The sequence below is a fragment of the Hylobates moloch genome, unplaced genomic scaffold (genome assembly GCF_009828535.3).
Source record: "Hylobates moloch isolate HMO894 unplaced genomic scaffold, HMol_V3 SCAFFOLD_17, whole genome shotgun sequence".
In the NCBI taxonomy this organism is placed as follows: domain Eukaryota; kingdom Metazoa; phylum Chordata; class Mammalia; order Primates; family Hylobatidae; genus Hylobates; species Hylobates moloch.
In genome coordinates, this window is record NW_026652292.1 from 44,090,107 (window position 1) to 44,114,686 (window position 24,580).

The 24,580-nt window shown below is 35.0% G+C and overlaps 1 protein-coding gene, 1 non-coding gene and 1 pseudogene across 6 annotated transcripts in view; 2 read left to right on the plus strand and 1 right to left on the minus strand.

Moving 5' to 3' along the window:
* The window catches only part of GABRB1 (gamma-aminobutyric acid type A receptor subunit beta1), a 439,350-nt gene that overhangs the window by 110,443 nt on the left and 304,327 nt on the right, over positions 1 to 24,580 (minus strand). For all 5 annotated transcript variants that reach the window (XM_058430096.1, XM_058430097.1, XM_032135434.2 and 2 more), the window contains one exon: positions 2,538 to 2,620. In XM_058430096.1, the coding sequence (XP_058286079.1) occupies positions 2,538 to 2,620 (83 nt within the window). The remainder of the gene's footprint in view (positions 1 to 2,537; positions 2,621 to 24,580) is intronic.
* Positions 14,369 to 14,517, plus strand: LOC116457180 (U2 spliceosomal RNA; annotated as a pseudogene).
* LOC116457168 (small nucleolar RNA U13) lies at positions 17,255 to 17,358 on the plus strand. Its single transcript, XR_004244938.1, has one exon. It is a non-coding gene; the product is annotated as a small nucleolar RNA U13 (small nucleolar RNA).

Sequence of the window (24,580 nt, forward strand, 5' to 3'; positions counted from 1 at the left end):
GCCTTCCAAAGTGCTGGAATTACAGGCATGAGCCACCGTGACCAACCTATACTTCTAATTATTGATGCTATGCTCCGTTACTCACCTGTGATTCAGGATTCGATGATGAAGAGAAGAACACTTGGGCTTGAATTCTTACTCCATTACTTTTTTTGCCCTGTGACTCTGGGTAAGTTATTTTACTTCTTTGAGCCTCAAGTATATCATCTCTCAAGTGTTGTTACAAATACTTATGTCACAAAGGTGTTATATAATACCCAGCTTTAGTCATGCAAATCTTTCTCCTAAGTTCCTGCCTCTGTAGATTTCTCATTATCCAAATTCTTACAGTCAAGAGTTTTGCTTTGTTTTAGGTAAGTATCTAGGAATTGTAGTTCTGTGACCAGCTGCTGGATCACTTTGATGATAATTACCATCTTTTCAAATTTGTACATATTAGCTTATTTTAGAGTCTCAGTTACTGTGTTCATCTATATGTCTAGACAACTAGTTGCATCTTGCTCAACTGCCTCAATGATTGTCATATGCCTGGGTCACCATCTATTATCTGACATCATATTTGATGATTACTTTGGGCTATCTGGGTGCCTGGGCTTCCCTCATCCCTTCCCCACAAAAGTTACATTTAATTTCTGCTTCATTTATAGTTTTGATCATTATATGTTATATTAAATGGACGTAAAGCCATCTTTTTAAAATATGATTAAGGAAATAAAAATATCAACCTTTAATAGAAAAACCCAGTATCCATCATAAATAAAATATGCATTTTGGGAGAAAGTGTTGATAATTTTAGAACTTACAATTTACAACACAGAATCAATTTCAAGTATTTGTCAAAATTCATTACTCCTTTAAGCAAATGATACAATTCATAAAGTCTTGCAATTTGAAGAGGTTGCTGTATGTCAATATTCTCAAGCAGAAGCCAAGGTAAAAAAATCACAAAGTCAATGGAAGAGTGGTCAAGGGTAACAACCAACTAATATGTATGGGCAATCCATGAGTTATCCTTCTCTTTCTATATCGGTTCCAAAAGTCGTGATTTACTTGTCGAACTAATGTTCTGCCTTATTTATAAAATGTTATTAGCTTTAGTATATGATTGGGTTTACATAGTTCATTCCTATGATTTGAATGGGTCATTTTTGATATCTGAACCAAAAGTTACCATCAATACTTTATATATAAACACCTTTCAATACTTAGTAAGTTCTTTATATAATGAAATTTAAAATTAGAATATTGATTAGAGAATTATTCATGAATTTTCTTGTTCATTCTAGGTTTTAGTGGTAGTAGGTCAATGTCTATGTTTAAACTTGTAATTATATCTACATTTACACCTTCATCTATTTCTATACATACAGTGGGAACTGGAAGGTTAATGTAATTGCTCAGTAATGAGACACTGGGAAGCACATTTATTCTTCCACAATACTATAGAATCAACTAGAATTTTCCCATTTTCCTTTACTAAGAAAGTAAAGGAAAACATTAAAAACATTAACTAAACATTAAGAAAATGTTTAGATCTAGAAAGTATTTTAGATGATCTAAATAAACATCTGTCAATTTCTAACATTACATTAAGTGGTACTATAGTAATGGTCTGATTAGCTACTGCACTTTTTTGCACCTCTGAAAACCAAGAAATGGCTTAGCTTTGGTATTCACAATTAATGGTCTCAAATACCTACAGGCTGATGGCTGAGAAATAATCACAAAAAGATAGTCAATCAGACTAAATCTTCATGACTAAAATATTTGAATTGTTAAGAAAGCGCCATCCTGGCTAACACGATGAAACCCCGTCTCTACTAAAAATACAAAAAATTAGCCGGGCGTGGTGGTGGGGGCCTGTAGTCCCAGCCACTCCGGAGGCTGAGGCAGGAGAATGGTGTGAACCCGGGAGGCGGAGATTGCGGTGAGCGGAGATGGCGCCACTGCACTCCAGCCTGGGCGACAGAGTGAGACTCCGTCTCAAAAAAAAAAAAAAAATCAGTGAAAAAGCAGCCCAAGAAGACAAACGAAAATTAGTTACTAGACTTAAAAACGATTGTTTGGCGCAAAGCATAAGCCCCATGAGTGCAATTTATCATCTTTTTCTTTTCATGAGGAAAGACAATATTCACACAAGACACCAACATAATGATTTTCTAAAAGATAATTTACAGTAGTTTAGGTCAACAGATGATAGAACCCAAAACAATCTCACAAACTCTTTTCATATTAAAATATCTTTCCTTTCTTTTTAATGCAGTTTGGATATTGGAAGACTTTGGGAGAAACTACACTCTGAGAAGGAGAAAGTATGAGTTTATAAATTGATGAGATAAAATAAGTGAACTTTCCCTAATTGTTCAAAATGATAACTTCATTGAAATGACCCCTGAGCCACCAATATAAACCCGTTTGAAAACTTATCAGACAAGCGCAGCTAAAAAATCCTGGTGCTAATTAACTCAGTGAGAAGTTGAATTTAATTGGGTCAAGGAAGAATCCCTCTTTTTCATTCCCCTGTCCAAGTAACTCACAACTTTCAATCTCCAGGGTGCAGTTCTGCTCATCCAGTGGATATCTTCGAAGATCCATCATACATGCAGCTGTGGTAGTGATTCTGATAGAGTGGAGAGAGAAAAAAGAAAACATTACAAAAGTGATGACATTTCATTTCCAGGCTTCCTAGCCCCAAATCATGTTTACCAGTTGGCAGAAACAAGGCATCAAAATTTTGTGAGATTTTAATAAACTATTATGAATAATTATATGTCAACAAATTGGATAATCTAGATGGACAGGTGGAAATGGATACATTTCTAAAAAACATACAACCTACCCAAACTGTGTCAATAACAAATAGAAATCTGAACAAACCAATAACAAACAAGGAGAGTGAATCAGTAGTCAAAAACTTTCCAACAAAGAAAAGCCCAGGGCCAGATGGTTTCATGGGTGAGGTCTACCAAATATTCAGAGAAGAACTAATACTAACCTTTCTTAAACTGTACCACAAAATAGAATAGGGAAAACTGCCAAAGTCATTTCATGAGGCCAGCATCACTCTAATTCCAAAGCCAGACAGACAATACAGTAAATGAATACTACAGGCAAATATCCCTGATGGAATTAGATGCAAACATTCTCAATAAAATACTAGCAAATGAAATTCAACAGCACGTCAAAACAATCACACACCATGACCAAGTGGGATTTATTACTGGGATGCTAAGATGGATATGCAACAATCAACAACATATACAAATCAATCAATGTGATACAACATATTAATAAAATAAAAACCACACTATCCTCTCAATAAATACAGAAAAATTAAAGCTTTTCCTCTAAGATCTGGAAGAAGGCAAGAGTGCTCACTCTTGGCCCTGCTAGTCAACATGGTACTGAACTCCCAGAGAGAGGGAGAGAGGTTATGCATATATATACATGTAAATGTATATGTAAATATATCAGGGTGTGTATGTATATACACACTTATACAGTATACTGTAGTACAGTACATATGCTGCATACATGAAGTACTACAGTATATTCAGAGCTCTTTCATTTGAAAAAATAAAATGGAAAACAACACAAATGCCCACAAAAGGATGATTAGAAAATAAATTATGGCATTTCCACACAACTGTAGTAAATTTTTAAAGATAGCTTATTGTTTATTAATACAGAAGCAAATTCATGATGCATTTTTTTTATTATACTTTAGGTTTTAGGGTACACGTGCACAATGTGCAGATTTGTCATGATGCATTGTTAAAGAAAATAAGCAAGGTGCAGAGTAGTGTGTGCAGTAGACTACTATCCTGAGAGGTTTTCCCCCTAAGAAGACACAGCTGTACTTCTATTTGCATAGAGTATTTTTAGAAAATTTCAAATTGTAGCTCCTGGAGATTAATATAAAAAAGAAACCATTTAATTTGAATTTTTGTGTTGTTTAACTTATGATTACACTTCATGGGGAGGACCGTTACATTTTTAAAAGTTCTTTGTCAATTCAAAAGTGAATCAAAAACTTGTAAATGTGGACTCATCATCTGAATTTTAGTTACTCTCAGACTTCACTGACCAGAAAAACATCCCAGGCAAGAGAAAATGGAGAGATAATGAAGTCCAGATAGGATATGCAGAGTTAGGGTCCTTGAGTTTGAATAAACACAGAAGCTCAACTGGGGGTGGTGAATATGGTATGAATGCTCATCCTAGGATAGTGTTTCTTCCCTGCTTATATGCTACCTGCCTAAAATAAGTGGACCAGAGTTTCAGAGATAAATCTTACAAATCTTTCTAATAGTGGGAAGTGTGAGACACCATAAGTCACAGAAGGCTGGTTTTGTTGTTGTTGTTATTGATGATGATGATGATGATGTTGTATTTTGTTGTAGCAAGAACGGAAGATAAGCTTTTATGCATAACGTAGATTCCTCCTATTCACAAATCCTGCAGATAGTAGCACAGACATTGCTAAGGTGATAATAAAAATGGAAAGGGTCGTGAGATAATAACAGCTATAATAGTGATCATCATTTGGGGAGCATTTCTTAAGTACGGGGCACTGGGCTAAAAGCTTTGCACACATTGTCTCTTTTAATTCTCACAGCAATGCAGTGTAGTAGGTGCTTTGATTAATGAGAGGACTGAGCTGCAAGGATATAATTTAATTAATGCAAACTCACACCACTTATGGGCAACAAAGTTAAGACTCAAACTCAATCTGCCTATCTTTAAAATTTTTAGTCACAAAATATTTTAATAGCTTTACTGGGATATCATTAAAATATGGCTATTGCAAATGATAAATTTGTTACATAAGTTATGAAAGTAATGTAATCCTCAACAAAATATTAGCAAACTAAATTCAATAGCACATTAAAAGGATTACATGCAATGACCAAGAGGGATTTGTTACTGGGATACAAGGATGATTCACTATATATATATATATATATATATATATATATATACACACACACAATATATATGTGTATATATATATATACATATAGATATATATATGTACATATATATATATATATATCAGAGTATTTTTGAGGCTTCCAAGGTGAGTTATTGCTTTGGTCATTTGTGCTAAACTATCAGCAATAAAGGCTTCTTTTTCCTAATGGAAAAAGAAAAACCCTACCTCTTTCCAGTTTTCCTTTGGCTTTCATTATGAAAGATGAAAGCTCACAGATGTGAACATTTTCGCATACCCTTTGAAGGCTTTCTTAGACAGGACATTGGTTAATTTACTTGAATTTATTTAAGCATTACATCAGAGCAAAAGGAAATTTCAAGTTTGATTAAATTTTTTTTTCAAAATGTTTTACAAAACACTATGCTTTCTGTTCCTATGATCATATGAGTTAATTAATTTATTCACTTAATACATCATGAATATCTTTTGTTGTCTAGAAATACAGTTCTGCAACATTCTTTTTTTAGTCTCATAGTGATTCAAACACCCTAAATAAAACACCCACAATAAATATTAAACATTAATTTGTCTGCTATACTCTTTTACCATATTCTTTGTTTAACAGCTTCTTATGAATTAAAAAATTGTCAAGAGGGGAATATTCTCTGGGAATTCCTAAAATGTGGCAAGTCCTGTGATTCTACAATTTAGCTGATGCTTTTCAGTCAGAGATGATTTTGCCTCACTGGGGACATTTGGAAATATATCTGGACCTAAAAGTTTGAAACTGGAATCTAGTGGATGGAGCCCAGAGATGCTGTTAAACATCCTACCATGCACAGGACAGTCCCCAACAACAAAGACAGCTTTTCCAAAATGTCAGTAGTGCCAAGGGTAAGACATCCTGCTACAATGATGGTTTACGAATTTGATAAGGAACCTCAGTACGTAAAGTACAAATGAAATAAATAAAAGCCATATTTTATTAATATAAAATCACCTTATAAGTTCAAATGTTGATCCATTTTAATGGGCACATACATATAAAAGCAGGGATTATGATGAGAATTATGGTTTTAAGCCTCTCTCGTTACCAATTTATTTTTTATTGCAATTTACACAGCATTGAGAAAATCCTTATAAATAGTGAAGTACTTGCTTCTAAATTTTTAAATAACCAAGCAAAGTCTACCCTGAATTGGGAAAACAGGAACAGCAACAGCCCCAACCCCTGTGCCAAGAAACCACCTTTATAGTCAATGATACCATCGCAAGTAGTTTAGGAACATCCATAAATGGTTGGTCTCTAGAAGTACTTAATGATGGATTAAAGGCAAGCTTTACTTGGTGCTCAATGCTCTGCATAAGTTAACCTGGCAGCACAAGTTAATATAGTGATCTTGAATGTGTTAACATGGGGCATAGGACATTCTCATATTTATTGCAACATATTCACAATAGCCAAATATGGAATCAACCTAAGTGCCTATTAACAGATGAATGGAGAAAGAAAATGTGGTAGATATGGACAATAGGATATTAGTCAGACATAAAAATGAAATCCTGTCATATGCTGCAACATGGATGGAACTGGAGGCCATTATGTTAATTGAAATAAGCCAAGCACAGAAATACTAATATTGCATGTTCTAATGCACGTGTGAGAGCTAAAAAAATGGATCTCAAGATAGAGTGTAAAGTTGTGGTTACCGAAGACCAAGAAAAGGGAGTGATAGGAAAAATAAGCATATAGTATATTAATTACCACCAAACTATACATTTAAAAGTAGTAAAGATGGTAAATTTTATATGTATATTTTACCTCAATAGAAAAAGCACCTAAGACATTTAAGAAAGTAACATAGGACAGGTGATAGTGTAATGCTTCTTATTATAGTTTAAAATATTTACTATATATATTTTTAAGTTTTATTTTAGGTTCATGGGTACATATGCAGGTTTGTTATACAGGTAAATTGCATGTTACAGGGAATTGGTGTACAGACTATTTCACCACTCAGGTAATAGTCGTAGTATCCAATAGGTAGTTTTTCAATCCTCACCTTCCTCCTTCCCTCCACCCTCAAGTATGCCTCAGTGACTGTTTTCCCTTCTTTGTGCTTATATATATTAATATTTAATGTTTAGCTCCCACTTATAAGTGAGAACATGCAGTGTTTGGTTTTCTGTTCCTATGTTAGTTCACTTAGGCTAACGGCTGCCACCTCCATCCAAGTTGCTGCAAAGGACATGATCTCATTGTTTTTTATGGTTGTGTAGTATTCCATGGTGTATATGTATCACATTTTCTTTATCCAATCTACTGTTAATGGGCACTTAGGTTGACTCCATGCCTTTGCTATTGAGAATAATACTAAGGTGAACATATGTGTGTATGTATCTTTACGGTACAATGATTTATATTCCTTTTGGCATATACTCAACAAGGGAATTGCTGAGTCAAATGGTAATTTTGCTTTGAGTTCTTTGAGAAATCACCAAACTGCTTTCCACAATGGCTGAACTCATTTACATTTCCACCAGCAGTGTATAAGTTTTCCTTTTTCTCTGCAACCTTACCAGCATCTCATATTTTTTTACTTTCTAATAATAGCCATTCTGACTGGTGTGAGATGGTATCACATTGTGGTTTTATATGCATTTTTAATGATTAGTGATGTTGAGCATTTTTTATATGCTTGTTGGATGCGTGTATGTCTTCTTTTGAAAGGTGTTCATGTTCTTTGCCTACTTTTAATGGGTTTGTTCATTTTTTGCTTGTTGATTTCTTTAAGTTCTTTATATATTCTGGATATTAAACCTTTGTCAGATGTGCAGTTTGCAAAATTTTTCTCCCATTCTGTAGGTTGTCTGTTTGTTCTGTTGATGAACAACATTCTAGTGATGTTTCGCTGTGCAGAAGCTCTTTAGTTTAATTAGGTCCCATTTGTCAATTTTTGTTTTTGTTGCAATTGCTTTTGCTGTCTTCATCACGAAATCTTTGCCAGATCCTCTGTCCAGTATGATATTTCCGAGATTACCTTCCAAAGTTTTTTTTTTTTACATTTAAGTCTTTAATCCATCTTGAGTTGGATGGGCCCACACATGATTTTCTAAAGCATGATTCTAGAAAAGATGTGATTATAAGGGCATCCTGACATCCTGTTTAAATGTGGATGAAAAATAGGAACTATGGTGTAAGAAAGGAGTCTAATTTCAATCTTCTGGATATGGCTAGCCAGTCATCTCAGAATCATTTATTGTATAGAGAGTCCTTTCCCCATTGCTTGTTTTTGTCAACTTTGTCAAGCGTCAGATGGTTGTAGGTGTGCAGCAAAAAATAATAATAGTTTTAAATAAAATTAGAATCCAATATTTGTGGCACCGTTAAAGAAAAAGCCTTAGGGATACTTGAGAGTATTATTTGAGCACCACTGGTCAGCACATCTCACTTTATTTAGTCCATTTTCAGAAACAATGTCATCTGGTTAGTTAACGACTCCATTATTAAATCAGGACATGCATTGAAATATAATATTGAACCATTGATTCAGAGTTGTGAATTACAATAGCTTTTACAAAGTAGTTTACGTAGCCAATTTAGCATTATCTGCAAAATAACTAGTTAATGTCTCATGTGTGTGGGTACTTAGAGTTGTGAGTACTTTTTAAAAAACCCACCTTTTAGGAAGCATGACTGAATTTACTGTTGCTAGCCATTATGATCAATCTGTTCAACAATCAATAGTTATAAGGAATATAAATGATATCACCTAGGGAAACTGTATGTCACACCAAGACTTTACCATAACTCATTGTTTTTTAAACTATGATCACCTGGGCCAATTTACTTTTATTCCTCCCAAATCCAATATAATATTAAAGAGAATTGAGTAATTATCACAACTTAGCAAGAGAAGAAATCAATAGCTCTAAGAACTTACTCTCAAAAAGTCATCTGATTTCCTTTGGAAAGTACTGAAACAACTTCCATCTTGGGATATATGTGTTCCAAATTTCAGACTCACAGGAGGATTTCACTGGTCTAACTTGAATTAGGTACCAACTCTCCCACAACTATTGAGTAAGGGTTGGAGGACAGCGCTAATACACAAATACAAATATGGTCACCAAAGACCCACAGGACTCTCTGAGAAGGGAGGAATTATTGAGACTCAGACAGGGACTCCCACACAAGCACATACTCATGAATCTATGTTCGGCTATAGAAATCTGTGCAACAGAGTGTTGAACTCTGCTGATTTAAGAGTTTGGCATTTCTAGATTTTGTAATGCTTATGGTTAAGCGAACTGAGTGTATGAGCTCTTTGTGAGAAAAAATTGCTCAGCAAGAATTCCCCAGATCATCAACAAAAAGAGAGATGTCCCTGGGCAGAGTTCTGTTCAGCTCTCCAGTCTTCTGGGTGAGAAGCAACAATGAGTATCTCTGAGAATGATTGCTCTTGTACTTCCATTTGTTCTCCTTGCCTAATATGACTGCTTCACAGTTGTTAGTCAGTTCTACCATTAATTCACACATCTACATGGAAAATGTACTCACACTGTGGCTGAAGCTGGCTGATTATAAATTGAAAAGATTGAATTGTTAATTCTGTCTTTAGTTTTTTAAACTCAAGATTTTCATTCTGGTGTGTGAAAATATTTTTATTGGTGGATAGCCAATGAAAGTATAGGATGGTAAAACCAGCTAAAGGCAAAAGCATTAACTGACTGCTCTTTTGCAGAGAGATTTCCCAGAGGTAGATTTGTGACAGCACAACATTCATCTGTCTTCTTTCAAAGACATTTAGAATGGATTACATTATAATCCCAATTTATTGACATTTTGAAGGTTAGGTCAGAACACTATAATGGGCTATTAGTTAGAAACTGTGGTCTCATGATACTTTGGAATGAACAGAAATCATGTCACTGTAGTATTCATTTATTAAGGTTTATGATGCGTGGTCATTGGCCTTAGGAGTCATTGTAACAGCAAATCATGTATAGTTAATGTCTGAAGGTGGCATGCTTCTAATTGCTGACAAAACATAATCCAAGGCTGGGCGCGGTGGCTCACGCTTGTAATCCCAGCACTTTGGGAGGCCAAGGCAGGCGGATCATGAGGTCAGGAGATCGAGACCATCCTGGCTAACACAGTGAAACCCCGTCTCTACTAAAAATACAAAAAATTACCCGGGTGTGGTGGCGGGCGCCTGTAGTCCCAGCTACTCGGAGAGGCTGAGGCAGGAGAATGGCGTGAACCCGGGAGGTGGAGCTTGCAGTGAGCCGAGATTGCGCCACTGCACTCCAGCCTGGGCGACAGAGCAAGACTCAGTCTCAAAAAAAAAAAAAAAAAAAAACATAATCCAAAAGCCCTGGCCCATAAGTATCCTGAAACCTAGGTTTATACACACACACACAAATACACACGTTTGCACACATATACACATGGTGAGGGTACATTTGCAAATAGCAATGTGAACTTAAATTAACAAATTATGTATGCTCAGTTGAGGTTTTCCTATAATTATCAATTTTATCAGGAAGAACTCCCAAGTTTTAAATCCCATCTCTGTATAACATAATTGTACAGTTTAGTAGAATCTGTGTGAAAGAAAAATGTGAAAGAAAATCCCCTAAAAATGCCGAACCCTATTCATACCCCTAATATTGGTGAAATTGAGAGTGAGTAGCAGTTATAAGATTGATATCAGTATCACTCAACAGAGTGTTTGAAGAATGGCTTCTTTAGCCTCTTGGATACATCTTTAATTCATGTTAGTTACATTACACAAAGAAACTGATGAGAGAAGATGGATGGGTTAGTCTAAGTTATGACAAAAGAGTACATAGATTTTTTTGCAGCTAATACTTATTAACTGCTCAGTGCAATAGGGTGAAAAGAATTTGCATTATCTTCATAGTTGTGACAGGATTTTGGCTAGTCTGTTTAGAAAAATACATTGGTATTTGAAGGTGAAATCCCGGGAGCGTGAGACGTAAATAATAAGGAAACCAAAGAAGATAAACCATTTTGTGAGATTTAAGAGGAATTTAGGTGTGAGGAAGCAAAATATTGGAGTAGTAAAAAATGGTCATATTGATATTTAATTTAAAAATTTTTGCTGTGCAATCATAATACATTTTCTATATTTACCCAAACAAAGCCTGATACACACCAAGCATGCCTGTATGTGTGCGCACGCGTGCACACACACACACACACACACATACACAAGCCTTGGGTAAATGTTTTATTTTTATACTTGGAATACTGGGAAGGGGCTGAATTCCTTATCCTGACAGCATTATTGGAACAGTATTCTATAAACTGAAGCAATTCAAAGCCAGAGATTACATAAGCCCCTTGGGAAGCCTCAGCAATCTCGGGGAGGGCATTGGACTCCCACAAATAATGGATTGCGGGTTCAGGCTACTCTTACTTAGATCTAAAGAGGCAGAGTTACTTTAGCTAGTATTACGTTAGAATCCTAAATGACAGGCACTGTACTAAGCACCTTACATACAGTATTAGTTTCCTCTTGCTACTGTAACAAGTTACCACAAACTTAGTGGCTTAAAACAACACAAATTTATTCGCTTACAGTTCTGGAGATCAGACGTCCTAAAATCAAGGTGTTAGCAGGGCTGTGTTCCTCCTGGAGGTTCTAGGGGAGGACTTACTTCTCTGCCTTTTTCAGCTTCTAGGGGGCATTTGCATTCCTTGGCTTATGGACCCTTCCTCCATCTTCAAAGCACATCTCACTCTCCTGCTTTCCTTTCATAAGAACCCTTGTGATTACATTGGGCCCACTAAGATATTCCAAGATAATCGAATATATATATATATATATATATATATATTTTTTTTTTTTTTTCGAGACAGAGTCTCGCTCCGTTATCCAGGCTGGAGTGCAGTGGCACGATCTCAGCTCACTGCATCCTCCATCTCCCAGCTTCAAGAGATTCTCCTGCCTTAGCCTCCCCAGTAGCTGGGATTACAGGCACGCAACACCACGCTCGGTAATTTTTTTTTTTGTATTTTTAGTTGAGATGGGTTTTCACCATGTTGGCCAGGCTGGTCTCGAGCTCCTGACCTCAAATGATCCACCCGCCTTGGCCTCCCAGAGTGCTGGGATTACAGGCGTGAGCCACTGCGTCCAGCGGACTTTATCTTTTCTTTTCTTTTCTTTTTTTTTTTTTTTTTTGAGACAGAGTTGCTCTCTGTTACCCAGGTTGGAGTGCAGTGGTGCGATCTCGGCTCACTGCAACCTCTGACTCCCAGGTTCAAGCTATTCTCCTGCCTCAGCCTCCCAAGTAGCTAGGACTACAGGCACCCGCCACCACACTCAGCTAATTTTTGTATTCTTAGTAGAGATGGGGTTTCACCATGTTGGCCAGAATGGTCTTGACCTCCTGGTCTCAAGTGATCCACCCACCTCAGCCTCCCAAAGTGCTGGGATTACAGGCATGAGCCACTGTGCTAGGCCACAGACCTTATCTTAGTTACATCAGCAAAGCCCCTTTTGCCATGAGAAGTAGCATATTTACAGGTCCAGAGAATTTAGGACATGGACATCTTTGGAGGAGAAAGCATTATTTTACCACATGTGTATTATTTATTATTTATAATAGTCTTATTATGTTGAAGCCTTTTCCACTCCAATATCAAAGATAAGAAAATTAACATCTCACTGGATTAATAAATTCTTCCAAGTCTACACAGTCTATGGTAATGCTGAGATTCAGACCCAGATATACTAGATTCAAGGGTTAAGGTCTCTCCAGTTATTGTAGTTAGGCCAGATGAATCTAAGCAGAGAAGATTTGCTTCAGTAAAATTTCTTCCATGAGCAGTTAAACAAAGTACAAATATTAAAAGTTGACTTTACCATATTTTTAGTATTTATTTAGTTATCAATAATTTATGACATTCATTACCAAATCCACAGTGAGTATAAAATGATATATGACTAACTAGGAATCAGGCAATACTGTAAGCATTGGCTACAGCAATTAAAAACATCCAGCTACATATTCATGCTGTCATATATATGTATATATTTTAATACTGTAAGGTCTCAAGAGAGAAGATGGAGCCACGGTCTACTTGTTTTATAAAATAGGTAAGGTGTGCTTATTTCTCATTTGGAACAATTACCTTTGCCATTTTTTTAGAAATCCAGATCTCTTACATCAGATAAATATTTACATTATTAAGAAAGCCTAAATATTGCTCAGGATTGCAATGCAAGACAGTTTAGTTCTACACTTATTTGGTTGGTGGTAACTTGGACAAAATGTGCCTCAACCTAGGTTTATGATAGTTCACGAACGCAGGTATGATGCAGGTGGAATGTGGTATGCAACAGGAAAGAAAAGAGAGTTATTATATGCATGTACAAGTTCAATGCTTGATACACAGTAGGAACTCAATTAACAGTAGCTGCTATCATTTTCAGTCAATATGCTTCCAAAGAAATAAAAAATGCATATAACATTACTATTACAAATACATTGTAAGATTAACATATGGCCATATTAAAACATCTGGAAAATACAGAAAATTATAGATAAGAGAAAAAATGACCCATAATGACATTATCACAGTTTTATTATTAATTTCTTTTCTTCTTAAAATTGAGATCATATTGTATGTAGCAATTTCATTTGCTACTTTGATCAACCTATAGGTAAGAACTTTCTTAAGTCTTAGGTATACTTCGTGGACATAATTTTAATGGATGCTATACCCCATGACTTACTTAACAATTCAGCTATTTAGGATGCTTTAAAAAAATCACACTGAGTAAATAGCATTCTCACTGCTATTCTTATTTTTTGATTCCATATTTCTGCTTTCTTTCCCTCCTCTCTTTTGTAGACTTAGTGCTGAATGCTAATGACACTCTTCTCAGTGCAATCCCAGGCAGTCATTTTCAGATAATTAGCCGCACAGCAAAGGTTGCATAAATGGGCCCGTTATTATTCACTTCTGTTGGGGCAGCGTGATTCATGAACCACTTTATAAATATGAAAAGCAGTCCATAAATCAGAGTAGGGGATTGAGGGTGGGCAAAAAAAAAACTTTAAAGGATTAATAGGGAACAGAACAATAGTAATTAACAGGCTCTTGTCAAAGTTCCAGTATCACTGTTAGTCATATTTTACCATAAATGTCTGGCTGAGTTCAAGACATACTATTTTTCCTAAATTGTATCATCATACACATATGTCTATGAAGTGTAAGAGTATGCATTTAATTTCTACCATATTTAATACTTCCTATTAACCAATAAGCTGAAATATGTATTAGGGTACAGAAATAAAATGAGGCTGCCCTCTCAAATTAAAGCATCTTTATTCTTATCGTCTTGATTATTAGGAATTTCTGTAGTGGACAAATTGCAAGGACTTAAAACAATAGCAATAGTTTCTTGGTCTTTTGGCTAAGAACAAGTGTGGTATCTTTTCTTATCAATTTAAAACAATAGCAAGCCCTAAGCATTCAGAAACGACCTAGATATTGAAATAAACATAGAAGCCAAATAAAATGTTTACCTGGAATGGAATGCCCTGACTTGGAATCAGTATGTATAGGATAACTAAACAAGACTTAGACAGAAGGAAGAGCTAGAGCAAATACACGAATCTCCTTCACAGTTACTACCTTTTTGGTTTATTTGCAAACCTATTCTACTGCTTTGCCACATGGTTCTCTTTCCTAGAACAAAGAGCAGATACATTTACTGAAAGGTAATCAGTCATCTTGAAGTGGTATTCCTCAAGGAGTAAGGTAAGATTCAAGAGTGATGGAGCATTAAGATACTGTGTTGTTTGAGAACAATGGCTTTATGCTGAGAAAAAAACAAACAAAACCCAAACCAAATAGGATAGAAGTATAAATTGTGCAAAATTCCCACCTCCCTAAGGGGATAAAAGCAGGCCCAGGACATTTATTTTCTATTTAAATAAGCAATAAAGAAAACACATATCCTGAAATTAGTGGAGAAACGCTACTTCTAGAACAACGATTAGCATTGTAGTATGTCTTTTCATTTTTCCCCTATGTAGGTGGACTTTTTGCATATTTGTAATCATGCTTAGGATTCTGTTTCCTTCCCATCGAATCTTAATATCAGATACATTTTCCTCATCGGCATCAGGATTGTAATTTTTTCAATTGGAAACAGTATACTTTAAATTGAACATTTAGGTGGCTTTCAATTTTATCAGTTTAAAATGAAGCTAAAACATTTTCATGAATATGTTATTTTTCCACATTTTGGATTATTTCTCTAGCTAGGATCTAATAAATAGGATTATTATATCCAAAGGTACAAAAATGTGTATGTCAAAAGTGCTTTCTTCAAGGATTATGCTAACTTATAATGCAAAATATTATTAATTTTCTTCACTGGTTCTCAGTTGGATATTGTAATATTTTTGTTCATTAAATAGATGAAAAATGGTACTTTTGTGATTTAAATTTTTTAATTACTAACAGAATGAAGTGTTTCTAATGTAATTGTTTACAAGCTGAATTTGAAACTATTCTTTCTCTAGATACCAAAATTATTAGTGATATATCAATATATCAACTTATGACTAAAAGAATATCAATAATAATATTTTATTAAATATCAGGCAGGAATGAAGAGTATCCCAATATGGATTAACTTTACTGTTGTCTTATTCAGTTACTTAGATGAATAAATTTGTGTTGTCAAATTTAATATCTTTGTTGACATATATTTTTATGGTTTATTGTTAAACTCTTTTGGAAGAAGGTATAAATTATAGAAATAAAAATTAAAATAAGGCCTGTGTTGCTTTTCAGAGTTCACAATGAATGCCATCAGAATAAAGCTAATTGACAGGTGATCGTGTATTCTAAAAGACAAAACTAGGAAAGGGATTTTGTATATTTTCAGGTTAATAATTAAGCACTCCAGATATCATACTAACAATAAAACATGATTTCTGTCTCTGTGCTTTTGTGAGCATAAAGCCCTAAAAATGGCCATATTTAAAAGCTACAAAACAAAATTAGTTTTATTTTCTATTCATTTTTATAGTTCCAGTGTTAAATAGGCAAATTCTGGTGGGGTCAATATATCAACAAAACACTAGTTTTTTAAAAATAAGAAATACTATTTATTTCTATAACAAAGAAATTATAAATTGATATAATGAGATATCATTTTCTAGCTGTCTGAGATTGGCCAAGATTGTCTGGTGACATTGGATTTTTGTGTCCCTTTGGGAAAATTAGGAGTCATACTCTTGGTGAGAAAAAAAAATGGATATATCCACCATGGTAAACATTTTGACAACATATTGATTCAGTGATTACCTCTTGACTTAGCCACTATACTTCTAGTTCCCTACTCGCTACACACAAGGAAACATAAGTAGAGGTGTTCCTCAAGCACTCCTTGTTAAAACAAAATGAGTAAACACCAAAATGGTCCAGCAAAGCTAAATGGATACACACCTCTAGTGTATATACAGTGGATTACTTTACAGCAGTTAAAATGAATAAAATAGGTCTACATGTATGAAACATGGGTATGTCTTACATAGTGTTGTGTGCAAAACAAACAAAAAAAAGAGATGTTTACAAAAACTACAGTTATTTAAAATTTTATAAGAATGAAACATTAGCATATATGCCTTATGGAATCACATATGTGTAGCAAATTTTTTAAAATGTACACATTGAAAGGATACACAGTAATTTTAGAATAGTGGTTATCTTTGGGGAGGGAGAGGTAGGGGAAGGAAAAAAGATAGGATAGGATGAAAGTGGTATTGGATTAATCTAAAATTCCTCCTCCCATCCTTGGTTCCTTTCTTCCTTTTTGTCTCCCTCCTTTCCTCCCTCTTTTCCTCCCTCCCTTCTCCTCTCCCCTCCTCCTATCTCTACCCTGCACCTCCCATCTCCACGTCACACCTTCTATCTCTACCCCGCACCTTCTTCTCACTGTTCCCCTCCCTCCCACCTTAAATCCTCCCCTTCCTCCTACCCCACCCCTCCCCATCCCATGCCTCTTTTCTCTTTTCTCAGCTTCCCTTCTTTTTTTTTTTTTTTCTTGTCAAATGTGTTATTTATTTTATTTTATTTTACTTTAAGTTCTGGGATAGATGTGCAGAATGTGCAGGTTTGTTACATTCCATCTTTTGTCTATCTTTCCATCGTTCTTTCTTTAAAGGAAGCTGAAGCAAATGGGGCAACATGTTGTTGTATTTTTAACCTCTCTGTTACTTTCCAATTTGATATCCTTAGACAAACAGATAAATCCTCAAATGAAGATCCTTTTGTAGCACATGAGCATGACGATTTAATTTTCACACACATGTGTAAGACATGCCTCTCTCGAACTTTGTTATGAGGTCAGCACATTACCTTTCTGATATTTAAAAAAAGAAAAATATCCCAAAATAACTCCACATACACTCTTATTTTAAATGTTGCTTTGAACTGGGCATAGCCACCTTCCTGTCCCCAGTTCGAGTTACAACAGGAAAAGTAAAGGAACACAAAGATTATCTCTCCATCACGTTTACTCTATACCTAATTGGTATTTAATACTGGGTGATGATTATGATCTTTCAAAATGAGTTCCTTCAATGAAGAAATTCATCAACTTACATGGATCTTGGTGTTTGAAACTGACACATATTTCTCCACATTTCTCATTATTGCAATTACGCGTTTATTTATTTGATTACTTGCTTCTTGTGTGACTTCCACCTGAATAGATGGTAAGTACCCCATAGGAAATGATCTCATAATGAACCATTTACTAGGGCCCAGCTCAGTGTCTGACATAGAATTGATGTGTAAGGCAATGAAATTAATATGGAAATTAAGGAAACACTGAAATCGTTGCTTTTCTAAAGAAGAAAGAAGACAACCAGTGTGATGTCTTCATTAAAAAGTTATGCCACTGTTGCTTGAAAAATATATTCATGGTAAAGATCCATTTTCTTCATCCTGACTAAATTCTCATTAAAAATCATTCTGAGTGCATTGGTTAAATAAACAACTACAGATCATTGTCAGTTGAACAATTTCCAGGGCCATGAAACTACTAAAAGTATGCTTAAATTAGGCTAGATATTTTAGGACCTCTCAGTTGTTAAATTTTAGACACCCTGTGGCTTGAGAGAGAGGCGGCCAAAACACTGGTATACACATCGAATAGTCTAAGCATAAACATGGGTTAAGGTCCTACTTCTTCTCTTGCTATTAAGAATACAAATAGATTAGGGCCTCGAAGTACAAAATGTTGGTTTCTTTTCAAGAAACAAAATGATTGTCCTTGCCAAAAGAATAAATGAATGAGGCCCTCAGTGATTAATCTGTGTCTGAGTTTCCTCCCATGTTGAGTAGACCAGTGGCTGGACTTTTCTATGAGAAAAGGAAGTATTCACATGGTACAAGAGGATTTCTGTTTTTAACCATTAAAACATCATTTCTTTTTTTTTTTTTTTGAGACGGAGTCTCGCTCTGTCACCCAGGCTGGAGTGCAGTGGTGCGATCTTGGCTCACTGCAAGCTCCGCCTCCCAGGTTCAGGCCATTCTCTTGCCTCAGCCTCCCGAGTAGCTGGGACTACAGGCGCTCACCACCACGCCTGGCTAATTTTTTTGTATTTTTAGTAGAGACGGGGTTTCACTGTGGTCTCGATCTCCTGACCTCGTGATCTGCCCGCCTCGGCGGCCCAAAGTGCTGGGATTACAAGCGTGAGCCACCGCGCCTGGCCTAAAACATCATTTTGATTAGTGTCATTAGAATGCTAACTTCATGAACAATTAAAAATTAATATTTTCTGGCAGATTTTAGTAGCTCCACATAAAATCCAGGGGAAGATAAATGAAGTCATATGGTTCTGATTCACTGCTAGTGTTACAACCCATTGTGAATTTGATCACAATCCAATTTGTACTTCAAATATCATCTAAATTTGCTTAATTTCCATTTGTAACATTGTAAACTGCAAAAATTATGTCAAAAGCAATTTGTTTAGAAAACAATCAACAGAGATAAGAGCTAGCCTATGAAATGAAAGAATTTGCAAACCAAACATCTGACAATGAGTTAATATCCAAAATATCTAAGGAACTCACACAAATCAATAGTAAGAAAACAAGTAACCCAATTAAAAGATGGGCAAAGGATTTGAATGGATACTTCTCAAAAGGAGACATACAAATAACCAACATGTATATGAAAAAATTGTTCAATATCGATAATCATTAGAGGTGCAAATTGAAATCAAAATATTACTTCACATCCGTTAGAATGGTTGTTATCGAGAAGATGAAAGATAAATGTTGCTGAGTTGTGGGGAAAAGAGAAGCCTAGCACACTGTTGGTGAGAATGTGAATTAGTACAGCCATTATGGAACCAGGATGGAAGTTCCTCAAAACATTAAAAATAGAACTACCATATGATCCTGCAATCCCTCTACTGGGTATATAGTCAAAGGAAACAAAATCAGTCTGTTGAAGAGATAGCTGCGTTCCCATGTTCATTGCAAGGATATGGAATCAATTAAGTGTCCATTAAGAGTTGAATGGATAAAGAAAGCATGGTGTACAGATACACAGTGAAATACTATTCAGTCTTAAAGAAGGAAGTCTTATCATTTACAGTAGCATGAATAAACCTAGAGGGCATTATGTTAAGTGAAATAAGCCCGGCACAGAATGACCAATGCCACATGACTTCACTCATATGTGGAATCTAACAAGTTAAAGTCATAGAAGTAGAGAATAGAATGCTGGTTACCAGGGACTGGGTGAAGAAGGAGGATTAGAGAGATAATCAGTCACTCTAGTTAATAATAATGTATTCTTGAAAATTGCTAAAGGAGTAGATTTTTAAAAAATGATATGTGCGGTAATGCATATGTGAATTAGAACAATTTAGCCATTCTACAATGTATAGATATTTCAAAATAGCATGTTGTACATAATAAATATAAACAATTTTTGTCAGTTAAAAATAAATGATAAAAAGGTAACTTTAAATAAATCTGATCTTATATTTGTACCTTCAAGACAGAGTAAAAAAATGAAGAAAATAAAGCAATGTTTAGAGAAGCGTTAAAACTGAAACATGCATGGACATATAGAAAGATATTTCAAAAATAGTTTGTCACAAGAAGTAACTTGACATTATTTCCTATATAAGTTTTACATATTTTTGATTAGCATTATTAGAATGAGATATATATATATAGAGAGAGAGAGAGAGAGAGCACACCTTCAACATTCACCTTAAACACTTAAAGTGTAACTTAAACTATCAACATTGTTCTTTATTAAAGGTTAATAATGCAAATATATTCATGTTTATTTGCATTTGTGTAGAAATACATCATTTATACTGCAAGAAGGCTGTGATTTCTAAAAATCAATTTCAAATAACTTACAAAATGCACAGAGGTTCTGTGCTTTTTTTAGAGTAGTCAAACCTTTTTTTTTTTTTTTTTTTGAGACGGAGTCTCGCTCTGTCACCCAGGCTGGACTGCAGTGGCGCGATCTTGGCTCACTGCAAGCTCCGCCTTCCAGGTTCACGCCATTCTCCTGCCTCAGCCTCTCCGAGTAGCTGGGACTACAGGCGCCCACCACCACCCGGCTAATTTTTTGTATTTTTAGTAGAGACGGTGTTTCACCGTGGTCTCGATCTCCTGACCTCGTGATCCGCCCGTCTCGGCCTCCCAAAGTGCTGGGATTACAAGCGTGAGCCACCACGCCCGGCCCAAACTTTTTAAAATAGTTTTAGTAACTAGAAATTCAGAGTAATTGAATGTGCATTTCTTCTCATCTTCCCTTTCCTACCACCACCTCTCAAACTAAAAACAACAAAACAAACCCCTTAAATACACTGCATTCATAAAGAACATGTGAGCACATAGCACATACATTGTTAAAGTTAAAAAATGTACTTCTTAACAAGGGAGATGATACATAGAACTTTGCCTAGGTTACATTAAACATACTTAATTTCTGTGACCATTACACTTCAGAATAATAAAAGTCATGATAAACATTTTCAAGTTTATGGTAACCTGAGATTGGAAACTGAATGTTCCAATTAACTCCAGTAATTAATTAATCTGAATGAAAGTCTCTTTTGGTACCTTGCCTATTTAAATGAATAAACAAATTGTGAAGTCCTGTTACACAAGAACTGCGTAAATTAGAGCTACATTTTAGTAGAGATCGTTATTCTACTGAGTAAATTCAAAATCTTGTACCCTGAAAATCTTATTTTTGAACCTAATGGTTAATTAAGAAAATATTGTACAAGAAACACATGTAGCCTAATTTTGAATATTCCTTATGCATCATAATTTGGGTTTTTAAAACATGAGTCACAGCAAAGGATTCTTGAATTTTGTATATTTTAAAATATTTAAATGCAGTTTATTAAGTTAATATTTATGAATCTTATATTAATTATTAGTCTTACAGTAAATGATATATTCAGAAATATGCAGAACTTATAATATCACTTATGAAAATAGAAGGTTTTTCTAATAAAACTAAGTAAAAATAACATTCCTCTCTTGAGTCATTTCCGAAAATTTCACATTCAAATTTTCTAGAAATAAGTTGCTCCATTTTATAGATAAATGCTACATTTAATACGGCAGCTAGAAATAGGAAAATGGAAGGAACAGTACTAAGCACTTTACATATATTATCTCTTTAAATCCTCACAGTATCTCCCCTGTACATTGGGAATTGTTGGATCAAAAGAGAAATCTTAGTATATCAGAGGAGGGAAACATATGACCATGAATTTTGTGCTATGTTTAATCTTGATCTTTGGCAAAGTACAGATCTGAATTTATAAGCACTCTACACTTCTTTATATTTGTAATTCAGAAAGGGCTTTACCTTTCATTCTGTAGGAAAAAAAATTGTGAAAGATTATGAAATGAACCAAAAAGATGACCAGATGTCTAGTAGTCAAAATTAACTCACCTTCACTGTCTATGAATTATTTTGAAACTCTCTACTTTATTTAAAAATGATAGAAAAGTAACAAATTTCTACCTGTAGAATTGCAGTTGCAATTGATTATTGCCCTGTGGATATTGGCCAATTTTGCCAATTTGCATATATTTGTAAATGCTTTTCAGTATGCTATGTTTTTTCAGTATACTATGTCTTTTCAGCATGTCCAGTCCTTGGATTCTCCTTTGAATGAGCTGTAGCATCTTACTAAATCTCTCATTAATTAACGGGTTAATTGAAGTCTTTTTTTTTTTTGAGACAGAGTCTAGCTCAGTTGCCCAGGCTGGAGTGCAATGGTGTGATCATGACTCACTGCAGCCTCAACTCCCTGGGCTCAAGAGATCCCCTGACCTTAGCCTCCCAAGTAGCTGGGACTACAGGCACGCACCACCATGCCTGGCTAAATTTTTTATTGTAGAGCTGGGGATCTCACTATGTTGTCCAGGCTGGTCTTGAACTCCTGGGTTCAAGCAGTCTTCCTGCCTTGAACTACCAAAGTGTTGGAATTACAGGTGTGAGCCACCATGTCCAGTCTCATTAAAATCTTAATCCATTTTGTTTTATACTTTTACATGAATTTATCTTTTTAAACTGATTGCCCATGAGCCGTTTCGGAGGTAATCTACTATAATATCCAATGGATTTATTTAACAGAGCCAGAAAAAATATGTTGCCAGAGTAGTGTATCTTATTAGGATACTTAAGGTTGTTGTGTCTTTTCGGTTGCCAGAAATGAAACCTAAGAGGCAACAGAACCTAATTTTGCTGACTGAATTTCTCTATTTTTCTTCCCTCTACTGATTTTTGTATCCTTTTTTTGTTTCTAGTTTGCTTATAGCCACTAACTTATTCTCCATTGGTGACAGCAATGACTGGGAATTTGGTTTCATGATCTGATCATCTAGTGATTTATACAAATGGCTAACAGGTTATAGAGATAAGAGTTCCATACTCTTTGGGTGACAGATAACAGAGAGACTGGTTTGTTTACATATACATATATACATATGTACGTATATGTATCTCCTCTGTCCATTTTGAGCTTAAATCAATTAAGAATCTTGTATTCAATGGAATGGAAAGCCGTTTGATATTTGGACCATGAGTTTTTGGGTTTCAATGTTTACTATTAACCTGTGGCAAAAGTGTTGATCTGAATTTATAAGCACACTAAGTGTCTTTGTGCCTGTATCAAAATATCTCATGTACCCCATAAATATATACACCTACTATGTACCCACAAGTATTAAAAATAAAGAATTTAAGAAGGTCTTTACCTCTCATTGTATGAGAGCATTGACAAATTACATTATAAAGACAATATAAAGGGGCTGTGTCTTGATTGATTTAGATAAATAAGTGCTAATATAAATAAAATATGCTAACATTAATACTCCATAATATTTAAGATTATGAAAAATATAAATTTCTGTTTAAATAAACTGGATCATTATTCTGACAAACTTTATGTCAATAGTAATTATGTTTTGTGATATGTCAGCTTGAATATAATTTTTACAACGTCCCCCTTAAAGCCTAGGACTGATATTGAACTTAATTAATGAATAATCATTGGCTATTTAGATAATTTCTAAGTAAGGTAGAATACTTAAACATTGATTACTAAGCATGCTTTTATATTTATGTACATTTGCTTCCTTTTATGCTGTGGAGTGGTTGTAGCTTTGGGGCATGTTAATGAATGTGTTTATTTTAGTCACTTTGAAAAGATGTTAAAGGAATACATAAGGTCATATAAATTTGTGTTATATGTTTTCATAAGTTCTGCTAGTCAGCTGAAATACTTACGTATAATGGACAATTTTCAATATTACACTCCCTAGTTTTCTTTGTGAAATACAAGTTCATTACTTTGCTTACAAGTTATAATTAATAGGACTGAGACTATTTTAGGAGCAACAGAAACAAAGAAATATAACTGTATGTGTGTGTCTTTATTATTGAAGAAATAAAAAAGGTTTATCCTAAAGCCATGGTTCTTAAAATTTTGATCTTGGATTCATTTACACTCTTACATGACTATAAAACTGGCACCCACTATAAAATTCTTCAACTTTTCCAGGCACATGGTGCAAGCTGTTGGTGAATCTACCATTCTAGGACCTGGAGGACAGTGGCCCTCTTCTCACAGCTTCACTAGGCGGTGCCCCATACAGACTTTGTGTGGGTGGGGGGGGTTCCAACCCCACATTTCCCTTTTGCACTGCCCTAGCAGAGGTTCTCCATGAGGGCCCCACCCCTGCAGCAAACTTCTGCCTGGACATCCAGGCATTTCCACACATCTTCTGAAATCTAGGCAGAGGTTCCCATACCTCATTTACACTCTTACATGACTATAAAACTGACTATAAAACTATCTTAATTAAATGTTCAAATCTTTGATAGTTTTTTGATTTTTCCATTTCTAAAGCAGTTTATATCTATATCTATATATATCTTTTGCATTTAAAACTATTTTTTATTTTCCCAGAGTGCTCCTGAAAATCCTCAAGTAATTTTGTAAGGATTTCACGAGAAGTTGTTAAGTAAGAAAATGTGCTTAGGGCCAGGCACGGTGGCTCATGCCTGTAATCCCAGCACT